This window comes from Drosophila yakuba, chromosome 2R, assembly GCF_016746365.2.
Source record: "Drosophila yakuba strain Tai18E2 chromosome 2R, Prin_Dyak_Tai18E2_2.1, whole genome shotgun sequence".
NCBI lineage: Eukaryota > Metazoa > Arthropoda > Insecta > Diptera > Drosophilidae > Drosophila > Drosophila yakuba.
The window spans coordinates 9,128,048-9,151,235 of NC_052528.2; the positions used below are offsets into that span (position 1 = coordinate 9,128,048).

The window sequence follows — 23,188 nt, forward strand, 5'->3', positions numbered from 1 at the left end:
GGATGTTATAAATAAAAGCCAACCGATGGATATTTTTTTATTTATATATTTAAATATATATATGAAAAATATATTAATTTAATTTGCGTAATCTGAATGTGCTGTACATCCCTGGCGCGTAGTGGCGTTGCCAGACCTCAGGTTGGTCACTAAAATCAACTCTGCTTTGCTATCGATCGACGACCGTCACCAGAAATAAAATAACAAACGACGCCGCGCAATAATTCGAAACTCCTTACAGTTATTTAAAAAACGAGCGTAGAGCCCGAAATAACAAAATAAAGATGAGCAACAAGAGCACACCGGTGCGCCAGCGCATCCAGCAGTTCCAGACGCGAGGAGTCCACAAATCCACGCCGGCGTCAGAGATGCGCAAGAAGGTGCTGATGACGCGGACGGAGGATCGGGATCACCGTCCCGAGCAGCTGCTGAACACTGCCTTCAGTGGAAGCACCCCCCAACCGAAACCCAAGTCCACGGCGCTAAATGCCTGCTACACACCCTCGTCACTGTACAGGAATGCAAACAATACTCCTGGAAGATCAAAGACTCCCGGCACCGGTAAATCCAGCTGCAACAGGCCAAAGGAGCGGGACTCCCTTATGGAGTCATGCCTTAGCGTGTCCGAGGAGAGCAACATGATTGTTGCGGTGCGAGTACGGCCCCTGAATGCCCTGGAATGCACACGTGGTCAGGTCACCAATGTGGTCCAGGTGCACGGGAATAGCAACGAGCTGACTGTCCAAGCGGGAAGCAGTGCTGATGCCTCAGCCGGGGTGACCCACTTCTTCAGCTACGACCAGGTCTACTACTCATGCGATCCCGAGAGAAAGAACTTCGCCTGCCAGGCCAAAATCTTTGAAGGCACAGCTCGTCCTTTGATCGACACCGCCTTCGAGGGCTATAATGCCTGCTTGTTTGCCTACGGACAGACGGGCTCGGGCAAATCTTATAGCATGATGGGCATCGAAGCGTTGGATGACGCCGCTCTGGATGGTGGACCGCCGCACGATGAGGCGGGCATTATTCCCCGCTTCTGCCACGAGCTATTCCGCCGGATAGAGGCTGTGAAAAGTCAGCAGCAGCTGCAGGTAGAGGTGGAGGTCAGCTACTTTGAGATCTACAACGAGAAAATACACGATCTGCTGAGTGTGCAACATGCGGCAGCTGCCTCTGGAGAATCCACGCCTATCCAACAGCAGCAACAGCAGCAGCGGCCGGCTCTAAAAGTGAGAGAGCATCCCATCTTTGGGCCCTACGTAGTGGATTTGAGTGCCCACTCGGTGGACTCTTACTCGGCACTCCGGAACTGGCTTGCCGTGGGCAACTCCCAGCGGGCTACTGCCTCCACGGCCATGAACGACAAGAGCTCGCGCTCACACTCCATCTTCAACATTGTTCTGAACCTCACCGATCTGAGCAGTGATGATGGCCTGTCCTCAGATACGGATTCGGGCACGGTTTCCTCCCTGCGGCAGACACGACGCAGCAAGATTAGTCTGGTGGACCTGGCGGGCAGCGAACGCATAAGCGTCTCTGGATCGAATGGCGAGAGGATTCGCGAGGGCGTCAGCATCAACAAGAGCCTTTTGACGCTGGGGAAAGTTATTGCCGCTCTGGCCGATTCCCGCAAGGCCAGCGGCAATGGACCCCTGGGCTCTGGAGCACCCAGCACCTTCGTTCCCTATAGGGAGAGCGTGCTCACCTGGCTGTTGAGGGTAAGTGTTACACAATATTTATTAAGAGCGTTTGTACTTATCAAGTGGGTCAGTGGGTTTGGTTAGTGATAACTCTTCCTTATCCTCCATGATTTTGAAGTTTTAATTAAACGGAGGGGATTGCTAAATAGCAATAAAATAACATTTTGTCTACAAACAAGTTAAGCTCAGTAATAATTCATAATATGCCTTCAATATATGCATTTATTTTTTGTCACTTATTGCATTTATTCGCAAGTGGGGAAGGCCCCACTTTTGCCACCACCAATGGATAGGTTATCAACACTTTCGCTGCGATTAGGCAGTGGCCCACGGAATGAGGTCCAATCACAATCAGTAATTACCCGGAAAGCAATCAGTACGTCGAACTGCACTGGGAATGCAAATGACACGTCGACCCCTGCGGAAATTACCTACAAAAGTTCATACGGACAAACGTTTATATAACCAATCGCCTAAATAGAATTGCTGGGCACGATATTAGGGCTTCCACAGATCTTGTGATGAGCAAAGCCCGTTGTCTACAGAGAGAAGATCTCGTGAAGATGTGCCGACTCTAGACACGCGAATTCAGTTTTAATGATGTCTGCATTTTTAGGAGCAGTTGCTAAACAGATTTGTGTTTGCTCTATCAATTAACTAAAGTGCTAATTACCTTAAATAAAATAAAGCATCAAACCGTCCAAAAAACAGGAAAGAGGAGACATCAGCCAGAGATTAGATTCAGTTTATCTGGACTTTATAGGACAAAATATGAGATCTCGAGTTCTCAAACTTTGTTATCATTAGTTTGTTTGGTTAATATTAATGTCAGACTCAGTTCCTTTTTTACTTCGCTATCATTTTCGATAGAAAAGCCTTTTATTAATTTTATTATACCAAATCAAAGACCTCCCGCACCTCAATCAAATGAGTGATTAAAGTCTTGGCCTCTTATCATATCTATTTAATCTATTTTTGTTGCTTTTTATTTGCTTATAAAATTTATGACCTGATACAAAGGCACGTGTAAATTTTCTAGAAAATTATTTTAAGAACTCAAATAAAAAAGAGCAGTTTCTTCACTTGGGTAATAAAATTTGTTTTTTAAAAGATCTTCGCAAATGGTGGCATAGGCAATGTTTACATGCTCAACAGAAAAATGGTTATAAAATTGTCATGGGATTCGATTGTTCTATATTAGTTAACATAGCGAGAGCATTACCATTTAACATATTAAAGCTATTTGTTTCACGATTGTTTGAATTGAGTAACAACCGAGTTTTTCGTAGTATATCCATGGTACATACTCACATATGTGTGCCCTTTGAGTTAACAACTGTTCTCAAACGAACATAACAAGTTAATAATATCTTGATTGTTGGAATATTACAAGACTAGTTAATCGCATAGTATGGGTTTTATATAATACAAGTATCAGCTTCTAAAAAAAGGTGCACCTGACATTTACAACGTAATTTATAATCACTCCACTGCACTCAATGACTAATTACACGGCGCCTAAGTGCGAGTCTCTTGATTGAAGGTACTTCAAAGTCCGAACACTTGTCTCTTTTCCCGAAACCCGTTTCACTGAGTGTTATTTAGTGTCCAGCCACTTTGCTTTTAGTTACGGTAGTAAGTCCCATAAAATTGCTCACATGATTTATTTTTGTACGCTGTCTTTGCCATAAAAGGAGAAGACAAATATTTGATGGAATGGCGTCGTACCCAATTTGGTTGTATCTAAATTCCATTGGGGACCCAATGCACGGCAGCTCACGTGGTGAAGAATCGCACCAGAGAACTACTATTCCACAAACAATTTAAACACGCTATGGTTGCAAAAAAAACTTTATGTGTTGCATAGTATGGGTGCTTTAGATAAAGGTTTGTATGTTGAATGTGCGATCGTCACTAGTTTGTAAGTCGTTAAGGTTTTTGTTACATTTTCTCTACCAGGAAACAAAATGGAAGCGACCTTGCTTTGTCGCCTCTGATATTTTTGGCTTTCCATCGTTTCTTTATATCAGTCAAGTACTTTTCCTATCTCTGCATAAGCAACCCAAGTTCCATCTACATCTTCCTTTGCCACCACCCCATAGATTTAAAAATACTTTGTAGATAATGTTTTATTTGTGTTTTCTGAGGCGTACTCTGGTACTAAAACAATATTACACTTGATACGTTATCGCGTCTCCTAAGTTGCGACACAAACATTTTCAATTGTTGCTGTCGCTGTCGCCGTTTTCCACATTTGCAGGCTGATGGCTCGCATTTGCAATTGCCCTTGCTCAGCTTTTTTCCATCCTTAAGAGCTGCAATAACAATTTGTACAGAATATGAATAATTCATAGAGATAGTCTGGGTGGTAACGAAACATTTACAAAGTCATTTCAAGCCACTAAAGGTAATTGATAGCAGAATTCATTACATTTTCATCAAAAGACAACCATTAATAAGTATTGAAAACAAACGAATTTTAGATTTAACCTTTAATATATATATACAATAAAATCTGGATGGTTTATAAGAGCTTCCAAACTGAACTGCACTCGTGCTTTGAAAATTGACAGTCCGGTTTTATTATTACCTTAATCAGACTCCCCATTATAAAGCTTTAACACAGTTCTTTAACTAAAAAGCTGACTATTCAGAACAAAAAAAGGAAAAGAATGAGAAAATATTAATAATAATGAGTGAACTGCAACCTGCTATTAATACTGGTAGCTATACTGTCTTTAAATTAACTAACAAGAATCCACTTTTATGGAAGTGTTTTTGTTTTACAGAAAGCTTTGCTTAAAGAACAATACGTTTAGAATAGTTTTGGATCACATAAACTCATTCGTTTAAAAATCCAATAGCTAACGGTCAAATTCACCTTGCGACTTTAATCCTCTGGAACTTTTAATTTTTTTTAACAAACGGTTCAGCATTTTTGAAGTTCAGAAGAATCTATCCTTTTATCTAAAAAAGCAGTGCTTTGATATCCTTTTGGTTATAATATTTCTATATTTTTATAACTCTCTTTAACTTGTTGTGGCCTTCACATGGCTGAAGCAACTTTGGAACTGGAAATGTGGAGTCCCAAGTCAACTTTCTAAATAAATTCCAAAACAAACTTGTTCGTGTGCAAAGCCCTGGAAACCGCACTGAATTCATAATCAGAATTTTCCGAGTTCGCTTCGGAAAGCCACAAACACTGTTCAGATAGCAAGTGGGGATGTGGGTTTCGGAATAAAATCCAGAAACATCGAATTGTATGCAAATGACGTACGTTCACACGATTTTAAAATCGATTGATCCGTGGTGTCTAATACGTGTATATAATTCAAAAAGCGTGCCACTGTTGATACGTCATTTTATTATTTTCGTAATTAGCAAAAGTCGAATTGTCTGTCGCCGATATGAATTTTTTAAATAAGCCCCGTTTTTAGTTCACAAATTAATGCTAATTATCGGACCGAAACAACGTGACATACAAAGCAGTAACCCCGTTAATTATTCAAAAGATTTTGACTAATTGAGCAGAACTTTGGGTTTTTCACTGTGGGCAGGTCCGCTGCCATTCAAGAATTTCTAGTAAATAATATGGAATTCAAAAGTTTGGTGGCAGTTTCAATACCTCTTTATTTTAGACCACGTTAGGATTATATAATCTCTAGAACGTGTGGTCTCCGTTCCAGTTTCCCGCATAACAACATTTGTAATTTAAGCCAGCGTTTAATAATATATTTCGCGCCCTCACCCCCCGTCGAGTTCCACTTTCCGAGCACCAAGTGGTTAGCATTGAATATAAAATGAGTAGAATTCGCTGCACAAACAACTGAATGTATGGCTTCCTCCGCGATTTGTTTTTCTCAAACAGCGCTTTCCCCGCTTCCCTGTTGCATATACCCGTGCACATCCATTGAAATAGTTTCTCAGCTTGATCAGTTGAAATTTTGATTCGCTGCCCCGTTCATGACTTTCGTGATTAAGGCACGAGTGATCTCATCTACGCGTGTCACACGGTTATTGCTCTAATTCAATTCGGTTAGGTTGAGTTGGGGTTTCAATTCGGTGAGGGGGTGTCCGTGGACATTCGCATGGTCAAGTTCCAGGTCGGTTTATTGGGGTTCGAGGTGCTATCTCGGAAACACCCTTAGCTCCCAGGATAGTGCTCAAAACCTGACCTTAGCCATCTTACTTATCAGGTTTAATCTTTGCAAGCGGCGGAACATTGAGATCAGCTTCAGCTCACAAAGGACAGATTAGTTTCAATTAGTAAATTGGTGCGAGACGGAAAGATTTCCGTAAAGATTTGCAAAAAAATTAGAGCTTTTATTTGGAAAATTTGATCCAGTTGATGTCGGTTGTCCGAACTGACCCACCTTAACGTCATTGAAACAGGTGTCTCTAATAATCTCTATTTCACTATTTTGTGATCAAATCTCTACTTGATTTCAGATATCGTAGCAACTATGAATTAGGGAAATTAAAAAATACACATTTTAACTTAAATTTGTTTAATCATTTGTCGTTTTATTGGTTTACATATAATTTAAATTAACATTAATATATAATATATATGATATATAACATTGTATAAATTGAAAATTTTCTTGGTACCTGCAAGCAAATTTTACACAAATCATTGTATTTTGATCAATTACTTAAATGACTAATGAAATTGTTAAATCGTTTTTATAATATTTCCGTCCTTCTTTTTGCACAGTTCAGCCTGAACGCCAAAAACTTAATAACATTGTCTGTTCTGTAACTACAAGTTGGGTTAACAAAATTTAACTAGGCATAAACTTTTGAAAGACTTTCAACTTTTACATATACAGCATTACATACATATTTCGATTTCATTTCTTTTTGACACTTGCTCGGACTGTGCAACGCCCAGTTGGTATTACAATAAATATAGGGAAATGTCTAATATAGACAAGGATACAATAAAAATCGGGGTCCAAAGTATGTACTACGCATATATCGAAAAATAATAGTTGTAAACCTTGATTGGCTGCAATGGAGCATTTTGCTTGTTATAGTTTTCATTATTTCGTGCTGCTTATACGGTATACCTGTAATTGATCCAATTGGGTCCAAACTAATACAACGAAGAAAACAAACATTTGGCTTAACAATTTTCTACTGCAATTTACTCAGTCTCGTACGCAAAATAGAAATTCTGTTTTTGCTTCCCTTGTTGTGTTTCGTGTACATTTATAAGTTTTTTTTGTTTTTTTGTATTTTTTTTTTTACCATGTTCTGGTTTGCCTAAGGTCAAAAAATGCGTTGGTCAAGCGGGCAGGTTTTCGTTACTTGATTATTTCGTCGTGTGCTATTGTTTGTTGGTAAATAAATTGTAGTTGTACATAACTGCAAAATTGGTGTAAAAACGAAGTGGCAGCTAATGAAAAAAAGGGAGTTGTAAATTGGTATCAAGTGGATCTGGCTTTTGTAAATGGTAGTGTATTCGCAACGCGGAAATGCTTTAACAGCCATATCAAAAATAGGGGTACAGTTGCCTTGGATTATTGTAGCTGCAGGTCGCTGTCTCGCTCTCTCGCGCAATCTTCGTCTTTAAGAGCTTTTTCTCTTTTCTCCTCTGGTTTTCTTCGTCTTTGTTCTTACTCTTTCAGGTTTCCTTTCTTCTGGTTATACATTTGTATACATATATGGCATTTCGCGAATGCTGCGGGCATCGTCCGCAGTAGAGTAGTCCCGCTCCCACTCACACCTTGCAGCTTTGGGGGGCGGCAAGAACGGCCGACTGGCTGTGATTGTGGCTGTGCTCCAACTCATGCTCATGCTCGTGCATGTCCTCCTCGTCCTCGCAGATGCTGTCATGGTGCTTCCGCTGCTCCCGCTTGCGCATGTAGTTGATGAGCGGTCGCTTCTTGTGCTCCTTGCAGAACGGGCAGTCCTTGCGCATCTGCTTCTCGGACTTTATCTGCTTGCACTTTTCTGCAATAGAGAGAATGGTATAAGTCACCGGTTAGTGAAGGTCGGCACTGAATGTTCGCCCTCGTCTGTTTTTTTCCCTTTCGCTTCCTCTGCTCTTTTCGGCCTACGTGCCCTTCTGGCCGTCGGACAGCTGATTTGACTACGTGACGTCGCTGCGTCTACGTTCACGACGTCACGTCGCCAATGATGGCTCCCCTCCGCTCCCCGATTTTTCCCGTTATTCGACGTGTGACCCTGTGACGCAAGCAGCTATAAATTTAATATTATTATGTACTGGATTTCGAAACCCATTTTGGTTCTACTAGACACATTGTTGTCTTTTTCCTACTGTAACTGTACTTACGCTCTGTGTGCTTATGTGACCTGTCTAGTCAATTAAACCACTGCTTTGATTGCTCAATTGACCATGTTAAATGCTAAACGGTTATTATTGATTAAAGACCAGCCGATCCATGTGGAAAGTCTATTAATAGCCACTGATAAGCGACCTTGCATAATCTCTAAATGTGTTCCACACTGAAAAAAAGTGATGTATAAATTGGATATAGGCATATATGCTTATCCATATGCATGTAACAATTCTAATATAAATTAAGTTGTGTGTATACTACATATGTACATGTAAATCTAAAGTCTAAAGTAAGCTAAATATTTGCCTTGCATAATTTTTCTCTGCAGCCCGTTAATTCATTACGCGTAATTCGTCATATATGTACAAGTTAACACAAGCCAACGAACTAGAACAGTTGGCTCAGTGTGCGAAATATAATATCAAAATGTAAAAGTGCTGACCCAGCATTGGGCCGGAAACCCGTGCGCAGCCGGCAAACACAGCATATTTGCGTGGCCGCTGCGAGTCTTTGTTAGCTTTAAGTTCAGTTTGTATTTGACATTAATAAAGAGCGGCTGCTCGTCAATCCTATTACTCCGACTGAACGTCGTAAAATATATTTGTTTTAATTACTCTGCCAGACCACAAGGCTGGCAGTTAAAAGAGGAAAGTTCCTCTCAACATAAAATCCGTGACTGCAGCGAGGATCCCCCCAGCCACACTTACGTTAATTGGCGCTCAACTAGTGGTAAAAACCACCACCCACCACCACCACCATCACCAACACCGCCCACACAGCTTCTAAATTTGCGGCAAAGCAAAAGACAGCGGCGCGGGAAAAGTGAAGGGAATTAGTGATAAAACAACACACACACCGAAAAAAATCATGTGAGTGGGAACCGATGCTAAACGCATTTTAAGTCTGTTAATATTTTTATGTACCACAAACCGCTGCACAGAAGCGTTTTTTTTTAATAAAGCAATTGTTAATCAACGCCAATGTTACAGTAAAAAAAAATTATTTTCAGCAGAAATTATTTTAAACAAAAAATTATTTCCAACAAAAGTTAATAAAAAGAAATTATTTTCAACAGAAATTATTTTGAACAAAAAATTATTTTCAACAGAAAATAATTTAAACAAAAAAATATATTTTCAGCAAAAATTATTATGAACAAAAACAAATTATTAATCCAGCAGATACACTAAAACGTGGTCTCATATCAGTGTGAATAAGAACAAAAATCATGTAATTATTTTTTACAACAGCGCATACGTTAGCTTTTCATTTTTTATTGTTGTTTTATGTTTCCATTCGATTCAAGCGTGACACTTGACGCTGCAGCCTTTGTCTTTATTTATTGTTTGTTTGTCTGTGGTCAACTGCTACCCACACAGGCAGTCTCTGCATGCCTAGGCGAATTAAAACGCTCATGCAGCCCGGGTTCTCACAATATAGGAATAAAAAACCATACTCCAGCGACTCAGAGTCCGACAGCGAAAATCTAGCTTCTTCTCTAAGACGTGTAACCGCGAATCCCCCCGAAATGTCGATAGATCCAGAACAACTCAAAGCTATAATACAGGCAATTGTGACCAACGCTTTAGCGGACGAGGCCGCCAAAAACCAACTCGTACAAAATGAACTGCGTCAGACAATTCAGGGACTGGCCAGCCAGTTGGCAGCAACACATGTCGCGCCCACCTCAGCTGTGGCCCCCGTAATTAAAGCCTACGAGCCCATAGACATAACTAATAATTCTCAATGTGGCGTGACTTTAGACGCCGTTAAATATTTGCCTGAATTCTCGGGGTCACAGGAATCATATGTTTCGTGGCGACAAGCGGCGATTGCTGCGTATCGCATATTTAAAAATTTCAACGGCACCTCTCGCCATTATGAGGCAGTGACAATTATTAGAAACAAAGTTAGGGGCGCGGCCGATAACGTTTTATCCTCGTTTGGCACTGTACTGAATTTCGATGCTATTATAAATCGGCTCGATTTCACTTACAGTGACAAGCGTCCAATGCATGTCATTGAACAGGACATGAGCACTTTAAGACAGGGACACAACATGACCCTGCTACAGTATTATGATGAGGTCGAGAAAAAACTCACCTTACTCACAAATAAAGCTCATATGTCTCACGAGCCATCGACGGCAAAAATATTGTGCGAAAAATTCCGAGAGGACGCCTTGCGTATTTTCATCTCGGGACTTAAACGCAGCCTCACTGATGTGCTTTTCGCGGCAAAGCCGAAAGACATGCCGTCAGCTCTGGCCTTAGCGCAAGAAGTGGAATCTAACCACGAGAGATATGTTTTTGCAGCCAGTTTTGCAAGAAGTCAAGAAGATAAAGATCGCAAACCTACTGCAAAAGCGCAGGGTCGTCAACTTGACAAGCACGACCACCATGACCCACAACCTAATAATACCAAAAACCCATATTTCAATAGGCAGCATAAGGCACAGGTTCACGCCGAACCGCAAAGTACCAAAAATTACAAGAACAACGGCACACCAGAACCTATGGAGGTCGATCCCTCATTTTCTAGAGTGCTGCAGCCGACCCAGGCAAACGCCTACCAGAACAGAAGACCAGCCACCTCTGAGCGCACAGGCGCCGTGAGGAAACAACAACAAATTAACTTCATTACGCGGAATACGGAAGAAAAGACAGGAGCGTATGCCGCCGCCGCCTCCAAAGCGGAATCAAAAATAGACGACGATGCCATCGCCGAGTATGATTCTGACTACGTCAATTTTTTAGGGGAAAATCCCTGTTACCCGTCATCAGACGAAGAGTAGCAGGGGTACCAATGAATTTCCTTTTAGACACCGGCGCGTCAAAAAATTTCATCCGACCTCGCAAAGAGCTAAAGGGTATCCGCCCGGTGGACTCTCCTTTCGAAATTCACTCAATTCACGGCACCACCACTGTTACAAAAAAAATGCTTCGTCTCGATTTTTAATCTGAAAGCGACTTTTTTCATTTTACCAGATTTTACAACATTCGACGGGATAATCGGGGCCGATCTGTTAACACAGGCCGGCACATCACTTTGCCTCGCTTCCGCCCAGCTCAAATGGGGTAACGAAGTTGAGAAGATTTCATTCCATAAATGCACTGACGTCAACTTCACTAACGTGGAGTGCGCAGATGCACCACCTTTGGTGAAGAAGGCATTTCTGGGAATGATAAAGAGCCGAAAAAACGCCTTCGCAGATCCCAACGAGGCCCTGCCATATAACACATCGGTAGTGGCCACGATTAGGACGACTAGCGAAGAGCCCATTTACGCCAAATTATATCCATACCCCATGGGGGCAGCAGATTTCGTCAACAACGAAATCCAAGACCTGCTTAAAAATGGTATAATTCAAAGGTCGGTGTCTCCTTATAACAACCCAATATGGGTGGTTGATAAAAAAGGAACCGACGAGGCCGGCAATCAAAATAGACGATTAGTCATAGACTTTCGTAAGCTAAACGAAAGAACTATCCCAGACAAATACCCGATGCCAGATATCTCCATGATACTGGGCAACTTGGGCAAGGCCAAATTCTTTACGACATTGGACCTCAAGTCCGGGTATCACCAGATCGTCTTAGCGGAAAATGACCGCGAAAAAACTTCCTTCTCCGTAAGCGGAGGGAAGTACGAATTCAAGAGGCTTCCCTTTGGCTTGAGAAATGCTGCCAGCATCTTCCAGAGAGCCATTGATGACATTCTCAGAGAGCAAATCGGCAAGACTTGCTATGTCTACGTCGATGATGTAATAATCTTCTCAGAAAATGAGAATGCTCATGTCAAGCACGTGGATTGGGTTTTAAAAACCATAAGCGATGCAAATATGAGGGTCTCAGTAAAAAAGTCAAGTTTTTTTAAAAAAAGCGTAAACTTTCTTGGCTTTATAGTCACCAGTGATGGCACTACCACCGATCCAGAAAAGGTCAGGGCCATAAAAGAGTTCCCCGAACCAAAAACAATATTTGAGGTTAGATCATTCCTAGGTCTCGCGAGCTATTACAGATGCTTTATTAGGGACTTTGCAGCCATAGCAAGGCCTATTTCGGACATCTTAAAGGGCGAAAATGGAAGTGTAAGCAGACATAGATCGCGACACATCCAAGTACAATTCAATGAGGCGCAAAAAAATTCTTTCGAAAAACTGCGCAACATTTTGGCATCCGAAGATGTTATGCTCAGATACCCGGATTACAAGAAGCCATTCCATCTAACGACGGATGCTTCAGCCTACGGTATTGGAGCAGTACTTTCACAAGAGAATCGTCCTATTACAATGATCTCGAGGACATTAAAGGATAGGGAAATAAACTACGCCACAAGTGAAAGGGAATTATTAGCCATCGTTTGGGCGTTGGCCAAGCTGCGACACTATTTATATGCGGTGAAAGATATAACTATCTTCACTGACCATCAGCCATTGTCATTCTCGGTATCAGATTCTAACCCTAACGCGAAAATCAAAAGGTGGAAGGGTCGCATCGAGGAAACGGGTGCGAAGGTAGTCTATAAACCGGGAAAAGAAAATTTGGTTGCTGATGCCCTGTCTAGGCAGCAAATTAACGCCATAGAAGAACAGGATGCAGAATCATGCATTGCGACCATTCACAGTGAGATTTCCCTCACTCACACCATAGAAACAACGGATAAGCCCCTAAATTGCTTCCAGAACCAACTAATTCTAGAAGAGGCCCGCTTTCCGCTAAAACGCTCTTTCGTTCTCTTTAAAAATAAGAAACGACATTCGATCAACTTCACCGACAAGAAGTCATTACTCGATGACCTTGCGGATGCAATAGTCCCCAAGGGCGTAAACGCCCTCCATTGCGATTTGCACACGCTAGCAACGGTGCAGGACGACTTAGTCCGGAGATTCCCGACTACAAAATTCTGGCACTGCAAAAACCGTGTTACAGACATTTTTGGGGTCGAAGAAAGAAGGGAAGTCATATTAGCAGAACACAATAGGGCCCACCGGTCGGCCCAAGAAAATGTGAAGCAGGTTCTCACAGAGTACTACTTCCCAAAAATGGCCAAACTGGCCAATGAAATTGTCCAAAACTGCAAAACGTGCGCGAAAGCTAAATATGATAGGCATCCGAAGAAACAAGAGATTGGCGAGTCACCGATTCCCTCTCATGTAGGAGAAATGCTACACATAGACATTTTCTCAACGGATAAAAAGTATTTCCTCACTTGCATCGACAAGTTTTCGAAATTCGCCGTCGTACAGCATGTGCCGTCAAGAACAATTGAGGATTTGAAACCAGCCTTATTGCAGGTCATGAATTTCTTCCCAAAGGCCAAAGTGATTTACTGCGACAACGAGCCATCGCTAAATTCGCACACGATCACGGCCATGCTAGACAACCATTTTGGCGTCAGCATCACGAATGCGCCACCCCTTCACAGTGTCTCAAACGGGCAAGTGGAACGTTTTCACAGCACTCTACTAGAGCTCGCCAGGTGCCTAAAAATCGACAAGGGCATAAGTGATACTGTGGAAATAATCTTGTTAGCCACTACCAGATATAACAAGTCAATCCATTCGGTCATCGATAAGAGGCCAGTCGACGCAATACAAGAATGCACGGACGACACACAAGAACGGATTGCTGACAAAATTAAGAATGCCCAAGACGCGCTAAGGTCTCGAGAGAATGCTTCTCGACAAAACAGAGTCTTCGAAGTGGGCGAAAAGGTTTTGGTCAAAACTAATAGAAGGCTCGGCAATAAACTCACTCCCTTGTGTGAGGAAAAAGCCATACAGGCAGACCTGGGGACCACGGTCCTCATTGAAGGGAGGGTGGTCCACAAGGACAACTTAAAATGACTCTCTCGCTTAATTTTAAATTTTTTATTATTACTACCTATCATCAGCCGTTTGGCAAACTTCCATTTAGTAGACATTAAGTCCGTTGCCAAAGGCACGATGTTTTAGTTTATTATAAAATTAATTGGTGATGGGATAAACCTCAGCGAACAAGAAAAAGCGACTAAAAGAATACATTTCCACAGGTGCAGAATTTTCATCCTCCTTTCACTGTCATTGGTGTCAGCGCACATCACTAACTATTCACAAGCAAGGTATATCCCCATCATAGATGGAGAGATCCTGGTGTGGGAGGAGCTCGCGTATGTGACCCACTCGGCAAATCTTTCGGAATACATGCGCGTAATAGAAGAAACAAGCAGCATGAACGAGATGTTTCCACAGTCTCATATGAGGAAATTGCTAGAAGTGGATACCTCGCACCTTCGGGACACGCTGGATTCGTTAAAAGTCCACCACAGAATCGCAAGGAGTTTAGATTTTCTGGGCTCAATGCTAAAGGTAGTAGCGGGGACGCCGGATGCCGGCGATCTAGAAAGAATAAGATTCACAGAGTGGCAGTTGACACAGTCAAACAATAGGCAAATCAAAATTAATACTAGAATACAAAGTCGAATCAACCAATTAACAACAACTGTAAATCAAATCTTGCAAACACATAAAAATACACAAATTGACACCGGCCATTTATATGAGACACTGCTGGCTAGGAATAGAATACTAATGATGGAGTTACAGAATTTAATGTTGGCTGTAACACTGGCGAAAAACAATATTGTCAGTCCAAATATCCTAGATCATGCAGACTTAAAATCAGTTTGGTTGAAAGAACCCACAGATACCCCCATAGGGGATCTTATGTCCGCATCGTCTGTAAAAATACTACAATCCTCTAACATGATACACTTTATTATCAAATTTCCCAAAATAAAATTGTCTTGTAAGAAGGTCACTATTTTCCCAGTAGCTTGCAAAGGAGTTATGCTGCGGATAACCGACAACATGGTAGCAAAGTGTGGAGAAGAAGTCCATAAAATCAAAAACTGCACCCCAACACCGGGGGCTACCTTTTGCCAACTATCAACGGAAAGCTCATGCGCCAGGGAACTACACACAGGCGTCATAGCGCATTGCGAGTCGCAACCAAGCGACCTACACCCGCTTACCCGCGTGGACGAGGGAATCATCATCATCAATGACCGGCCAGCCAGGGTCACGGTGGACAACGGAACAGAAGTCTACCTACGTGGCACTCATCTCATCACCTTCAATGATCGCGTCGTGATAAATGACACCACCTTTATAAATCACGACAAGGCCCAAATACGAGCTCCAGGGGTAGCGAGTTCCCCATCATTGAATATCACCGCCAACAGAGATATTCTGAGTCTCCCCTATCTTCACCAGCTGAGTGAACGTAACTTGGAGTTCATCAAAGAGTTCGGGAGAGAAATTGATACTAATCATTCACATCGCATAATATTTATCGCAGCAGCGATTTGTTGTGCATTGATTTGCATTGGTATCACCTGTCTACGGTTCCTCGGAGCGCGGAGATCTGCAATCCAATTAAACGGGATGATCGCCGAATTAGGACCAGCCGAGGACGGCCGTAATCTTGAAGGGGGAGTAGTTAACACAAGCCAACGAACTAGAACAGTTGGCTCAGTGTGCGAAATATAATATCAAAATGTAAAAGTGCTGACCCAGCATTGGGCCGGAAACCCGTGCGCAGCCGGCAAACACAGCATATTTGCGTGGCCGCTGCGAGTCTTTGTTAGCTTTAAGTTCAGTTTGTATTTGACATTAATAAAGAGCGGCTGCTCGTCAATCCTATTACTCCGACTGAACGTCGTAAAATATATTTGTTTTAATTACTCTGCCAGACCACAAGGCTGGCAGTTAAAAGAGGAAAGTTCCTCTCAACATAAAATCCGTGACTGCAGCGAGGATCCCCCCAGCCACACTTACGTTAATTTACATATGTATAATATACAAAGGTTTACCTTTCGCACACCTCAATTTTGTTATTGCGCTTCACTTTTGGCACACAAACACAATGAAGCCCTGCTTTATTTGTTCCTCCCTAAAAAGAATCCATTGTTCGACCACCTGCTCAATTTTAGTGAGCCGACCATGGAGGTACAGCCAAGTCTTAGTTCTTAGTACCTGTTGTCTGTGTATTTAATAATCGTAAAATATTCGAGTGCAGAGTGCCTCTTAATGGACTTAACTGACCTCGATAAGAGCGGGTTTAACCACCTCTAAAATAGCCACACAAAGTTTATCTTTGCTGCCTTTTACGATTTTCCACAGGTAACGATATATATGTACTCTTTTTGTGTGTCCATGTGAATTGCGCTTTAACTTTGGAATGCCGGAAACTCGTAAGGAAGCTTGTGGGCTTTTAGCTGTTTTGTGTGTGCAATTAAGCGCGAATATACCTTAGCACGTGGATATAAGCCGTAAATATAAACAAAATCGAGGGGGTGTGTGGCTGGAACCTACTTGATAAGGCGAGCTGCGCCGCGAAACTTTAGACACCCTGTGCTTGTGCGCAAAATTAAGGCGTGTTTCGCACACAAACATGCATACACACACACATACACACTAATGCACATGGGCCAAGAAATCAGGCTGGCTATTTATAAATTGTTGCAAAAACAACAAACAACACACGCACGCAATACTTGAATACAAGTTGGAAACGCGCCTTGCTTATCTCGCTCCTTTTTTGACAGTGCATTCTGTGCGCGATATGTGTACGGAGCTATCTTGCTTGTCGCCAAAAATTACCTTGCACTCGACTGTAACAGTCCTTGACCGCATGTGAGGAGGTGGTGGACTCCAGGGTTCCATAGGGAAATTCCTCGTAGTCCCTGTAGTACCCGCTGCGCATGGACCCGCCATATGCCATCGTGGTGTCGCTGACGCAGAATCCCCAAACATCCATGTCGATGCTGTGCTGTGGTTTTGGTGTTTTTTTTTGCGAAGTGCAGTGCCAATCAGCGGGATGTTTGTGATGTGGGTGTGTTTTTTTTTTCTCTCTTTTTGCCTTTTGCCGCGTTGGGCGAGGTCGTTTCACTTTGTCTCTCGGATTGCTGGGCGTCCAATGAACTCTGGCTTTTAAAATCACTTTGTTTTTTGTTTTTATAACGTTTTTTGTGCACTTTTGCGTGGAGGTAACTCGGTGCAGAGGTTTTCTTCTTTCTTCTCGATTTGCAAATCTCTTGCCGAAGTTCGATGTATTCTGTTGAAAGTCTCTCGTGAAACTGAAAGCCGAACACTAGAATTACTGCATTTTTGTAGCTCTCGTGCGCTGACGCTGCTTCGGCTCTTGTTTTGCTGCGCACTTCGGGTCTCCCCTATATTTACTTCTCATGTGCCGACGTGTGAATGTGTGTGGACTGTCGCGGGAAATACTTTAGGGCATGTGTATTTAAATGAATGGACTGGGCCGAATAGCTAACAAAACCTCACTTAAAAACTTAGGCCAACGGACTTTCTTAGCTTGCTTAGCCAACACCTTAAAAGATTTAGTTATGGAAAAAAGTTACATTTTAATAGTTTGTTTTCTGAAATTTTGTTTAAATATTTTCAATGTCTGCAAGTATTTTAATAAGGAGCTTATACTCTGCTGCCCGCACTTGTAGGAAAATATGTGTGCCTGTTTATAAACGTATGTGTGGCATTGTGTTTTGTTGTGTTTTCGCGTCTCGTGCTTTTGTCAGAGCTTCACCTTCCACCCGGCCCCTCCCCTTTCGAGTAGCCACAGTGGTTACACCACTGACTTGGGGCACAGTGGGTCGCTACTCTCAAAATCTCTTTGGTAGTGGAAGTAACTATTTTCCAAATGATTCACCCTGTGTTAGTTTGAAAATTTTTAATAAATGTTAATTAGCCGGTGCATGAGGAATACTCTTGGAAGTTTTTCTTATTAGCGGGGAATTGCTAATACCGCAAAGATGACGAAAAAGTAATCATGAGAGTGATCTGACGGATGTTCAACGGCTGATCATCTGGAGGATTGGATGGACATCTTGTCTTTAAAAGGTTCGCTAATCACGGTCTAGACTACAGGCCGACCATGCCGTGATTTAGCCTTATTTCTGAAACCAAATTTGGTTGCTAAGCGAATCGAGTACTTTTTAAGAGACCAAGTTGAGTGTTTTAAAAAACTTTCCATAGCCAAAATGGACATTATTTCAACTGCGTGTCATTTTGGAAACCCAACGATGGCTCACAAAATGTAAAGCCAGTTGCTGCATTTTTTTATAGTCTAGGGGTTAAGAGGTTTGCGAATATTTACTAAAATCTAGTGCTAATTGGTGGTCTACGTCATTTTAGCCGGTTCCAATCAAGGTTTTGTTGTTTTGTCTTAAAAATCATACCGCCTTTATTAGCGCTTTTCTGCGGTTTAACTTTGGTGCACGCGAATATAAGACTTTTTTGAGCAGATCGTGAATTATTTCAAAAGGTGGCAGGGCGCAGAGAGCTATATTTAGGCGAAAATATTTGATATATGGTACGCTTTGGTACGCGAATGACTAACAAAGAGCGTCGTCATTAATTGAATTAATTTGCGGTTAATGGACCCAGATTCTGACCAGACGACACTGACGAGCCCCTAAGGTCACCTATCAATTAGATATTAGTAGCTATTTTTCATGGTATGTTTTTGCACCTCCGACCACTGTGCACGCCTACGCCGCTGCTGCTGCGCAGTTTGTGTAATCAACCATCTTCTTTTCCTTTCCCACTCATGTTTGGCCCACGGTGCTGACCTGCTTAATCAAACAAGTGTCACTTACGCACACTGCCAAGAATGCGTCCTAAATAGCTAATACAAAGCTTTATTTGAATACATATGGACACTACACTTCAAAAAAGAACTATTAGGTAAAAATGCTGAGAATGGGCAATGCATTTGTAATCACCTCCTCCAATATCACACCAAGCAAATATGTAACTAACATTTTGAGTTAATAACTTATATTTTCAAACCTATTCCTTCCGTGTACTTGCATGTGATTGCATTTTGTGTGCACAACAACTTTAACATTCCCGCACAGCAGTTTCTGATAAGTCAGATGATAGCGACCATCAGTAGGTGCCTTTGTCACGGTAGCTTTACGCAAACAGTTGGGCGTTGTCTTATCAATTTGCCCGTCCTTATCGCACCGCGTTCCCAATCGAAACACACACTCGAGGGTTTAGATTGTCAATTTTCCATTCCTTGAGATTTTCACGCATCTGTCCTGAGTGCTTTCGAGTGCATTATAGTCGCCATGGTCTCACTGTTTACCGATTGTTAATCGTCGTACCTCACGCATAGAAGGGTATACTCTTTTCTACTGAATCTGCTTGGGGTGGAGAACAATTGCCCTTATCAATTTGGGAAAAATACGTTCATTGAGTTCATATTTGCTTTACTTTCTTCAACACATATATCGTATTAAATCATTCTTATCACATTGAAATTATATGGACCAATAACAATTCCATATAGGAACCATTGAAATTTAATATGTAAATAGGTTTATGTTATTCCTTAAAAGATTTTTTTACGGCTATAAGTTTTACATCTATCATACAAATAAAATACAATTATACATATATTATATGAGGCTTACACTAGTTTTAATGATTCATGTATGCCCTTGTTGAGATTTACCTTTATTTTAAGGGTTTAAAAATATATTGTTATAAAAGCAAGAAGCTGAAAGTCAAGCAACACGTTTTATGCAACACCCATTTGCTGCATCGACCCTTCCAATAAATAAATTGATTTACCTGAGAGATTAATATCAAAACAATATAATTACCCACTTTCAATTCAACTGTTGGCTTTCCTTCTTTTCAGGAAAATCTCGGCGGGAACTCGAAGACGGTCATGTTGGCCACCATATCACCGGCCAGTATCCATGCGGATGAGACATTAGCCACTTTGCGATACGCTTGCAAGGCGCGTTCCATCGTCAACCGGGTGAAGGTGAACGAATCTCCCCACGACAAAATCATACGGGATCTGCGCGCCGAAGTGGATCGCCTGAAGTCGCTGAGGAACGAGTACGAACGCCAGCGGCGCTTGTCCGGCAATGGTAATAATCCTGTGCCACGTAAGATCATCATTGAAACCTCCGTGGATGAGACTGAAGTGGAGGCACTGCGTCAGCAGTTGGCAGAACGAGAAAGGGAGCTGAGTCGAGCGCAAAAATCCTGGATGGACAAGCTCAAGGAGGCGGAAGACCAGCGCAAGTCGGAACTTCGAGTCCTGAAACGCCGGGGATTGGCCCTGGAACTAACCGCCGAGCAAAAGCAGGCCTGTCTGGTCAATTTAACAGCGGATCCCATACTGAGTGGCACCCTGTTTTATCTTTTGCCACAAGGAATGGTGCGGATAGGACGAGGTCGTCTTCCAGGAGGTAGTTCTAGTTCGCAGCCTGATATTGTACTGGATGGTCCACTGGTGGCCTTGCAGCACTGCAGCATCGAGCATGAGCGTGGTGGCAAGTTGTATGTCAGTCCCGGTAGCGAGGACTTCGAGACGTACGTGAACGGAGAACTCCTGGGCAATCGTCGCCAGTTGTTCCATGGGGACCGCCTCGTTATAGGTGGTTCACACTACTTTCGCATTTCCAATCCCTTCTGCTCGCAGAGAGGCAAGTCCGATCGTCCGGTAGACTTCCAGCTGGCGCATCAGGAGATTTTGCAAAAGCAGGAGCAGCAACTTCGCACCGAACTGGAGGCGGAAAAGCGAGCCGCTCTCACCAAGATCGAACAGGAGCGGGCGCAGCATGCCCGGGACTTTGAGGAGCGTCTGCAGTGCCTCGAACTAGAGCAGTTTAAGTACAAATGCAACAGCGAGATGCTAGAGACGGAACGCCAAGCTCTAGCCTGGGCCCAACAACAGGAACACACACCCTTAAGGCAGGAAGATGCAGTATCAACTCCAGCACAGAAGTCGACTATACTGGAAGATATTCAGCGTATCATGCTGAATCCCTCGGAGGAGAGTCTTCACAAAACCCAGTTGATGGTTAAGGAGGCCACCCAGCGCTGTCGCCAGTTGGGTTTGCCATTGGAATTCCGACAAACACAGTCGCCAGATGAGTTTGGTCTGCTGCGCTCGGTAATCTTGATCCTGGATAAGCAGCGAGGATTAAAGGCCGAGTGGCCCACTGCCAGACTGGGAGTGTGGTTGGATTTGGTCAGGGATAATGCTGAACAGCAGGAAAAGTTAAATGCCGACACCATTTTTCAGAGTGTTGAGGTAGACTGGAAGCCCCTGGATGCGGATCTCAATGAGACTCTGAGTGACACACACAACTCGAGCCGCATTGCCCTTAATCTGAGTGCCATGAAGGATGTTTTTTTGAATAAACCGCTAAAAAGACTATTAAACGCGACCAGCAGCAACAGCAATACACCGCGGCAGACATCCACGCCCTCACCTGGAAGTCAACTGGTGCACTTCACCAAACGCCTGCTGACCTACGATCCTGAGGAAACACCTGGCAGCCAGAGTAGTTTTACCTCGGTCGTCCAGCAAGAGCTGCAAATTATGCAGCGATCCGCCCAGCGATTACGCCACCACTGCGAGGCTGCCCTACTCGAGCGGGAGAATTATCAGGACAACGGTGTCCTGGCCGTCAGCCTGCAAGAGGCTCTGGCACGACTGGACTCCGTGCTCAACGGGATGCATACTTCATTGGCTCGGGCGGAGGCCACTGCAAGCGTCACTTCGCCTTCGAAAACTCAGAAGGCTGTGCGTTTTCTTATCGATTGACAAAGATTAGACCGCACCTTGGACTAGATTTTATGCTGCAATGTGCTTTGTGTTTGTTTTTATGTTTTTAAATATATATTTTGTATATTGGTTTTTAAAAATAAAATATATTAATAGCACCAACAAGTAAAAAGAAAACAGTTTACAAATAGTTTATCAAATAAATCACTTATTCTTTTTCATGATTTTCGGTCTTACACAACTTAATATTCAAAGAATGCTTTTGTTTTGTAGTAAAATCCAAATATTGGCTTTTAAAAATAATAAAATCACCACAGGCTAACTTCCCTCTGCCTTTCCTACAATAGCGGAAATATCCATCTTTCGGCCATTTCTGTGCCACGCTTTCAAGTGGACTCTAGATTTCTATCCACAGCCAATTGCTCCAGTAATTTTGTGTTTAGATTGACTACCCAATCGCAGAACTGTCCGTCCTTAAGGCTTACAAAGTCGGCCAGAAACACATTTACCCTAGGCTCGTCGTTTGGCTCGAAGGGACCTGGAATCTGTTCCTGAATCCAAGGCTCCAGCTTCTTGTCCACCCGTTTTGCTGCGCTCTTTAGGGTGAAGAAGAGCCGTAAGGCGATGTAGCGAGGTGTGGGCGTGATAAGGCACTGGGAGACATAACCCTGTTGGGGCTGTCGCGAGAGGAGGGAGTCCTCCAGAAAGGATTGCAGCTTCTTGACACTCGTTTTATTGGGCCACGGAGTGGGCCACGCATAACTGGGCCAGAATCTGAGCGGCAGCGGAATGGGACATCGCCTATAGATGATCACCACGCTCCGATGCATTTCCAAACATCTATTCAAAGTACAATCCTTGAGGGAACCATCTACCGTGGAGTACAGACGATGGGCGAAAAACTGGATCAGATCCTTGTGCAGCTGCTGGTGCTGAGCCATTGTCATGGCGTAAAAGTGCTGCAGATCTAGTATAACCACCTCCTCTGGATGGGAGTCGACGAACTGGCGGATCTCTAAAAGCGGCTCGAAAATCTCCATAGCGAAGAGACCATGACAGTAGTAAAACTTGTCATCCTTCTGGGCTATCCTTAGATCAAAGTACCGCACTCCAAACTCCAGTTGCTCCAGAATCCCAGAAGATTGCGTCTTGGACCAACGGCGGACGAAACAGGGAAAGAAGCGATGCCATCGCCTAATGGAAGTTTCCGCATCTGGCGATAGTTCAGACTTGCTATTTATGCCATATGTCATCGAATTGTGGGAACCTATACTAGATTGCAGACTCCTCAATTAATTCAGTTAGTGCGATGATCTCATACATACCTGGTATAGCCAGATTGATAATGGACAGGTCACGCAATTCACTTTGCAGATCCCTCATCCAGTGATCCTTGGACATGGTGCCTCCTCGTCCTTCCTAATTCTTTCCCTGAAGATTAATATATGACATACACCGATGAAGTGTTGTTGATATTAAGGTTGTCTATAAATAAACCAGAGGCGTCCGTAGGGGTTCATTTGGCTGTTCCGTGGTATATTTAGTGGGGCTGCATTGGTTTTGGCGTTTATTAAATACCAAA

The 23,188-nt window shown here is 42.9% G+C and overlaps 4 protein-coding genes across 6 annotated transcripts; 1 reads left to right on the top strand and 3 right to left on the bottom strand.

Moving 5' to 3' along the window:
- The first annotated feature begins 167 nt into the window (after positions 1 to 167).
- On the top strand, positions 168 to 21,830 carry LOC6529794 (kinesin-like protein KIF14). The gene is made up of 2 exons (XM_002090742.4): positions 168 to 1,718; positions 19,720 to 21,830. Exons 1-2 carry the CDS (start codon positions 285 to 287, stop codon positions 21,643 to 21,645), a joined length of 3,360 nt encoding a protein of 1,119 aa, XP_002090778.1. The 5' UTR covers positions 168 to 284; the 3' UTR covers positions 21,646 to 21,830.
- LOC26534773 lies at positions 3,812 to 4,945 on the bottom strand. Its single transcript, XM_015197354.2, has 2 exons — positions 4,582 to 4,945; positions 3,812 to 4,015 (listed from the first exon to the last, which is right to left on the bottom strand). The coding sequence occupies exons 1-2, from the start codon at positions 4,634 to 4,636 to the stop codon at positions 3,861 to 3,863; spliced, it is 210 nt and encodes a 69-aa protein (XP_015052840.1). The 5' UTR covers positions 4,637 to 4,945; the 3' UTR covers positions 3,812 to 3,860.
- Positions 6,199 to 17,139, bottom strand: LOC6529795. 2 transcript variants are annotated; one of them, XR_005560773.1, is made up of 3 exons: positions 16,653 to 17,139; positions 8,002 to 8,174; positions 7,518 to 7,658 (listed from the first exon to the last, which is right to left on the bottom strand). XR_005560773.1 is itself a non-coding variant. In XM_002090743.3 (2 exons), the coding sequence occupies exons 1-2, from the start codon at positions 16,807 to 16,809 to the stop codon at positions 7,426 to 7,428; spliced, it is 390 nt and encodes a 129-aa protein (XP_002090779.1). In that variant the 5' UTR covers positions 16,810 to 17,133; the 3' UTR covers positions 6,199 to 7,425. The 2 variants fall into 2 exon arrangements, 1 of the variants encoding a protein (XP_002090779.1); XM_002090743.3 differs by lacking the exon at positions 8,002 to 8,174 and having other exon boundaries at positions 6,199 to 7,658; positions 16,653 to 17,133.
- Positions 21,795 to 23,111, bottom strand: LOC6529796 (PI-PLC X domain-containing protein 2). Of its 2 annotated transcripts, none has more exons than XM_002090744.4 (2): positions 22,932 to 23,111; positions 21,795 to 22,873 (listed from the first exon to the last, which is right to left on the bottom strand). In XM_002090744.4, exons 1-2 carry the CDS (start codon positions 23,005 to 23,007, stop codon positions 21,993 to 21,995), a joined length of 957 nt encoding a protein of 318 aa, XP_002090780.1. In that variant the 5' UTR covers positions 23,008 to 23,111; the 3' UTR covers positions 21,795 to 21,992. The 2 variants fall into 2 exon arrangements, with proteins under 2 accessions (XP_002090780.1, XP_015052049.1); XM_015196563.3 differs by having other exon boundaries at positions 21,795 to 22,878; positions 22,932 to 23,092.
- Positions 23,112 to 23,188: the final 77 nt, after the last annotated feature.

What these genes read in the sequence shown, in the direction of transcription:
- LOC6529794 (XM_002090742.4), top strand. Translation starts at nt 285, where the DNA reads ATGAGCAACAAGAGCACACCGGTGCGCCAGCGCATCCAGCAGTTCCAG. An exon ending in TGCTCACCTGGCTGTTGAGG is followed by an intron (nt 1,719 to 19,719) that starts GTAAGTGTTACA and finishes CCTTCTTTTCAG; the next exon opens with GAAAATCTCGGCGGGAACTC.
- LOC26534773 (XM_015197354.2), bottom strand. Translation starts at nt 4,636, where the DNA reads ATGCTGAACCGTTTGTTAAAAAAAATTAAAAGTTCCAGAGGATTAAAG. An exon ending in CAGAGGATTAAAGTCGCAAG is followed by an intron (nt 4,016 to 4,581) that starts GTGAATTTGACC and finishes TTGTTATTGCAG; the next exon opens with CTCTTAAGGATGGAAAAAAG.
- LOC6529795 (XM_002090743.3), bottom strand. Translation starts at nt 16,809, where the DNA reads ATGGATGTTTGGGGATTCTGCGTCAGCGACACCACGATGGCATATGGC. An exon ending in CTGTTACAGTCGAGTGCAAG is followed by an intron (nt 7,659 to 16,652) that starts GTAATTTTTGGC and finishes TCTCTATTGCAG; the next exon opens with AAAAGTGCAAGCAGATAAAG.
- LOC6529796 (XM_002090744.4), bottom strand. Translation starts at nt 23,007, where the DNA reads ATGTCCAAGGATCACTGGATGAGGGATCTGCAAAGTGAATTGCGTGAC. An exon ending in TATCAATCTGGCTATACCAG is followed by an intron (nt 22,874 to 22,931) that starts GTATGTATGAGA and finishes AATCTAGTATAG; the next exon opens with GTTCCCACAATTCGATGACA.